Source organism: Ambystoma mexicanum, chromosome 1q (genome assembly GCF_040938575.1).
Source record: "Ambystoma mexicanum isolate Mex_15411 chromosome 1q, UKY_AmexF1_1, whole genome shotgun sequence".
NCBI classification, from domain to species: Eukaryota; Metazoa; Chordata; class Amphibia; order Caudata; family Ambystomatidae; genus Ambystoma; species Ambystoma mexicanum.
Genome location: NC_090922.1, coordinates 1,531,938,401 through 1,531,944,417, shown reverse-complemented (window position 1 = coordinate 1,531,944,417; position 6,017 = coordinate 1,531,938,401). Strand labels below are relative to the sequence as shown.

The 6,017-nt window shown below is 46.9% G+C and overlaps 1 protein-coding gene across 1 annotated transcript in view; it reads right to left on the bottom strand.

The window, feature by feature from the left end:
* Window positions 1–459: 459 nt before the first annotated feature.
* The window catches only part of PIF1 (PIF1 5'-to-3' DNA helicase), a 71,180-nt gene continuing 65,622 nt past the window's right edge, over window positions 460–6,017 (bottom strand). The window contains exons 11-13 of the mRNA XM_069642461.1: window positions 5,063–5,208; window positions 3,955–4,146; window positions 460–632 (exon numbers count right to left, since the gene is read on the bottom strand). Coding sequence (XP_069498562.1) covers window positions 582–632; window positions 3,955–4,146; window positions 5,063–5,208 — 389 coding nt within the window. The 3' untranslated portion in view covers window positions 460–581. The remainder of the gene's footprint in view (window positions 633–3,954; window positions 4,147–5,062; window positions 5,209–6,017) is intronic.

Below are 6,017 nucleotides of genomic sequence, written 5' to 3'. Positions count from 1 at the left end.
TAGGTTGCAAAGTACAGCATTCAACATAAACACACCTAGATTTGCTTTTCCGGTGAGTGACTAACGTGCAACTATGGCTGGATTGGAGTGGTGTGCAATAGTTTTGAAACCGACAGGTCTGTCCAAATTTATTTTTTCACCTTTTAGCAAAATGAAATCTAGACACTATCTACTCGGTCGGGAGGATAGATCAGGGGCAATGTTTTGCTTGGAATAAACACAATTCCACTGAATTGAGCAACAGGTTCAAATCCCGGTCCCACTCTATCAGGTATGAAACATGTAATAAAATTAATTATTCAAGAAAGACATATCCAAATGGTGAAAACGGAGTAAGAGTATCCACGCCGTGCATTTTACCAAGCATTAACTATGTATTGCTTCCAAGGAAGGGTGCAGCCAAACCACTCCATCGAATTCTCATGAGACTTTTCACATGACAAAAATTAACCAAACTGGTTTAAAAAAAGTACACATTTATTTTAAATATATAAACAACTGTACAGTATTATACAAGGCCCCATTAAGTGCAGGACAGGGATCAGTGCAATTCTAGCTTGGAATGGTCCCGGCAGTGGTGGTTACCGATGGTTTTCCTTGTCCCCTTCTTCAAGGTACTGTTGAATGGACGTCTGAAAAGAGGAAAAATAAAACAAATAAGGCCACCGTGGGTTTACAGAGTACAAAGTGGGCTAGTGCTAATTTAGATGCTTTTCTCCGTCTCCCACATCACCATCTCATCGTCGGAAAGAGGCAATCAACCCACCACAAACACTAAATGCCAGCAGAAATTCATGAACAGTCATCTTGGAGGCCCCTAAAGTGAAAATCTATCAGAAGCTCCCATTGGTTTAGTGACTAATGCATATGGCTCCATGTGATAATGGGGGATGGCACCGGCAAACATGGGGTTGATTTTCCTTTCGCACATTAAATCAAGGGCTTTTGCCAGCAAGTTTAAAATCTGCTGCCATATGCCTTCATGCCGAAGTCACCCAACGTCTGACTCCCTACCAAAAAGGAAGGAAACCTGTACGATGGGCACTGGAATGCCTGAATTCGGAGGATGAATGCATGGCAAGGAATCCCCAGGCCCCAATGTGTTGGGTGATGCTGGAGGATCACCTCTAAAAGAGGTGAACAGATGAATGCACAGTCAGAGCCTCACTGAAGGTCAGCATGGTCTCAAGTTGTCCAGATCAGAAGGGACATCCTCTACTATGGGTCCCCAGAGTTTGTTCGCTAAAGCAGTGGGTCATTTAGAGTCGAATACCTTCCCAAGCATTCCAAGCTGTCCCAAATTCAGATGGGCATAAGAAGACCCCTCAACCACGCTCTGAAGATTTATTGCAGTCACCCCCTGTATCTCATGCCAAGAATCCCGGGAAACGTACCATCTGCTCCAAACGGGTCCAGCTAACCATCCCTCATCCTGCGACTAGGAACTATTTTCTGATAATATTCGTATGCACCCTCAGCCCTGGTGCGACTTTTAATACTCCGTCTCCCCAGCCATGTTTCACGCCCATCTGCTTCAGACTAACGCAGTGCATTACTCGGTATGAATGTTCTGCCCTTTCCCTGCTCTTGAGGCTATAGTGCCCCCAACTCCCCCACCAAGACCATTCAGTGCAAGAAGACACTGCACCATCCCTCAGGCCTCCAATGAACTCCTGTGTTTATGGAAACGTGCACGTAGAGTTGGACTGCACCATATGAGGACAGGCCGATTTAAAACTGGAAAAGGTACTCCAATTAGTCGGCCGAAATGGACAGATACAGAGGAAATTTCATAGAACGGAACAGAGTACTTAAACAAAGCATCCTCTGCAGGACAGGATACTTCAGACGAGGCCTCCCGGGCTGGAGAGAAAAGATGCGGTGTGACGAATCAGGAGAATCTGTCCCTTGTTGCCAGGGGAAGGGGGGCACTCACCCTTTGAGGCTAGGAGGTGAGCGTGCTAAGCAAAACTCTCCCTCAAGGTTTCGGCAAGCGGGACCTCACTAGGGGGTGATCACACCAGAGGACAAGGACTCCCATTCCCATGTAGAACCCCCTGTAAAGGAAATCTCTGCAAACATGGGAATTCTGAAAGAGGAGGTTTTATTGAACCATGGGACTCAAAAACAATCTGAATGTATTCACCAACATTTGGCTCAAGGCAAGGCTGGTGCTATCGGTAGAACATTTCAAATTAAAAAAGAATTGTAGATTTGATAGAATCTCTGCTTTTCAAAAATTATGAACAGCCGAAAAGGTCTGTCAAATCTATCATTCAGTGCCATTATGGTGAACAAGGGGAGACGGGGTGTCCACCGCACCCTTTTTCACTAGGGCATCGTACGTGAAGGTAACCGGCATTGCAGAGGGATGGAGGGGGTTGGCGGCACACAGTGAGGTGGTCCTCCAACAGTTAAGTAGGGGGACGGGTGGGGAGTAATTTGCCAGAAAGGTCAGCGGAAAATTATTTGTTTGAATAACTTTTCTCCCTCAAGACATTTCGTATTCGATAAATTAATGGACATCCAAGGCTAGTTACTAGGAGAACTTGACACCGGATCATACCCCAAACACGCCCCTTCTTGGTTATGGGACAAGAATAAGAGCGTAATCAGCCTTGAAAGGAGAAGGAATATGTGGAGGCAAACCTCAGACGTGTGTACATCAGTTGTAGGCGCAGCTGCGCTTCAGTGGAGCCAGCCCTCCGTGGAGAAGGCGATGCAGGAGACCATCTGTAAAAGGACAGGACAGAGCAAACCCGTTCCCAGCTATTCGTGACCACGCAGAGGACACGATGGGCCCGGAGCCAAAGAAACGCCAAACCATGACGGTGAGGGATGAAGAAGTCTTTCACTCACTGCCCCGAAATCAATGAGCAAAGCCAAGTGAGTTACAACAATCCAGAGAGCAACACCATGAATGAGTCATAGCCGCCTCACCGGGCAAGCCCCACTTCCTGGAAGGTACATGGTTTTTTTGTGGTTATGGTGGTGGGGGGCACAAAAGCCACAGAGCAAGGGGAAACGGAAAGAATTGACCAAGTCTCCCATCAATGGCACAAAGGCATCAGAGGAAGGAAAAAACCTTAAGCATAAGGATTGTGAGGGCAGGATACCAAAGTAGAATTACTGCGCCAAACAGCGTACAGATATGACGCAGAACTAAGGGAAGAGTATCTGATACGGGGTTACCAACACCCCTTGGGAATAAGTAGAACTGTGAAAGCAGAACAGCACAAAGATGAATATGGAAGAAAATGAAAGAACCCAGAGAGAACCAGTTTGAATACAAGGAAGAGAGGCCAAGCGATGAAAAGGGATCAAGGAGATATCCCTCCATCTACACCAAACCAGTTCTTATCAGAAACTTGTGACCTTGTTTGTTATTTTTGGAGCCTTTTTGTGAACTTTGACACGGAGAGAAGAGGCTACCGAAGAAGCGATAGCCAGCAGACCAGGAGAGGGCCAATAAACCGCTCTGAAGGCTGGACCCGTTTTCTTCAGTGTTAGGGCGAGATAGAAGATATTCCAACTTATTGACGAGCACTGTTAGTATTAGTGTTGTAGAAAGGCAATCATTTTAGCAATAGATACCGACAGTTGTTTTTTTATCTTTTTATTTTAATAAACAGTTTTAAATACAATGTCTTTTTGTCAGCGTCCTCCTTCTGGCTCGTCAGTCTGGAGACACTACTACTCAGATGGGGCTAATCAGGGTAGAGATCAAACTTGAGATGAGTCCTCCCCAGCTGGAAATAAAGGACGGTCTCATCTCATGTATGGAGTGGAAAAGATTTGGCGTGGTTAAGGGTAATAAGCACACTGTGGTCATTGCCTCCTGGCCAGTGTCAGTATGGTGCAGCATTGCAGATCAGAGACACCTGGTGCTTGCAGCTCTTACACATCTTCAAACCCAAAGTATTCAGAAGACTGAACACACACACACACACTTACCTGTGCAAGAGCCCTCTCCTTCCGAAGCCGAGAATAGAACTGCAGGACCTGGGGATTTGCCCTCACCGCATGGGAATCAAAATCCATCACCCTTAGTCCTTCAAGGCTGCGAGCTCTGGACAGTGCTACGTAGGCCTGACCACTCTCAAATACTCGAGCCAGAGAAATCTCCACACAGTCCAGCGACATACCCTAGGAGAAGAATACGAACGTCAGTTCCATGGTAACAGCACGTCACTACACACCAAAGATGCAAGACGTCTGAACAGGGAGTCCCAGCTGTATCCGCAGAGGCCCAAAACTAAATCCGGGTGTGGAGGGGGAGTTAAGGCATGGGAAAACCTCCAGACCCGGCATTGTGCCATCAAACCCACTCTAATCTCAGGAATGCGAGCTTGAGGGGCAAGAGAATGGAAGCAGAGTACTAAGAATTGAAGACAAAGGGCATGCAACCAAACTGCTCCAAAGCTCCACCCATCCGCTAACCACCCCCGTAGGGCCCATGCCCACCCAATCACAATGGCTTCTTTCTCCCACCAGTTCCTTTCCAATGTACAGACTTGAATAGGGTGGGCATATTGGTACTGGGTAGTACATAATGGGTGTCCTAGGCACCAAGCAGTGAAGTAAACAAAAGCTGTAAATACTGCAGGGACAAGAATGAAAACCGAAACCATGGCGGTGAGAAGGAAATGGGAGAAACAAAAAGCATTCAACCCTGGTCTGGTGAAGTGGACACAGAACATTGGGTTATGTTACTTACTAGCCAAGCTATGGAAAGACAATGGGGGAGGGATGAGGGTGGGGGGGGGGGGTTTGGGTTCAGTAGTGTACTACATTTCTCACATTCAAGAGAATGGTCACCTTGAAGACCCTGCTGAGGCGGGGATCCAGGAAAGGGAGGCTGCACCCATGTACGGGGGTGGGGTGGAGGAAGGGAAGGAATGTATTAGGAGATGGATCACCCTCACTTAGCCCAATTTAATTCAGTGGCACAGCCACCATGTGAGTGGACATTTACACCTTGGAGGGAGCGTGGCCACACATCAAGCTGAACCCCTCCCCTCCCCCCAACCACCAATCAGACCTCAGGGTGCCGTCCCAATACCTGGCTCTTGTGAATGGAGATAGCCCACGCCAACTTCAGGGGGAGCTGCTGACGAGTTAGATAAATTCCACCGTGTCCTTTGAACACCCATCGTTCCACCCTGATGACCTCTGTGACCCCACAGAGAAACCGGACTTTGGGCAAACCTGCAGAGGAGACATAATGCAAAGAATAGATCCATGAACCTCCGACTCATCACCCCCCCCCCCCCCCCCCCGTTAGATAAGAATTAGTGCAGCACACCTGGTGTGGGATACACAAGACATCTCTTGGTATTAGGTAACCCACCTTTTAATATAGGCCTGTACTACACAAGTTGGCAGTGTGACTGAGCAGCCAGGCTCATCTTAAGAGGGGTAACGTGAGCTGTACAATGAAATCAGTGAATACAGGTATCCAAGTAAGCCCTTACACACGTTAAGGTAGAATACTGTATCTATACACAATGATTCTAGTAGTCTTCAAACAGCAACAATTAGTTGTAACATGAATCCCAAGTTAGGATTCAATTAGAAAAAGTCAATAAAGCAGGTGAGTAATGCATTCATATGTTACACATGTTCCAGCACCCAAGGTGAGGTCAGTATAGCATTTATATACTGGCATAACCTTTGCTTTGTGCAGCGGTTTGGATTAAGGCGCTATAAAAAATACACACAGTACAAAGTAGTGATCAATGAACATGTTGCACATCAATTCTGCTAGCTAGCATCAGGAACAGGGGAGGAGGGGAGTTCAAGGAGACACGAAAAATTCAGTAAACAGTGATAGATCGAGGCAAGCGCGTTCCAATGAAGAGGGGCAAGAAGCTGAAAGAATCTGAAGCGGGGCAAAGAACGTTCAACCTAAAAAGAGAAGAGCGGAGAGGACCAGAGGGAGTGTAGAAACAAGAGTACAGTGAGATAGTCGGGAGCAAGCCCATAAAGAGATTTAAAGATGAAGCAGAGAAAATGAA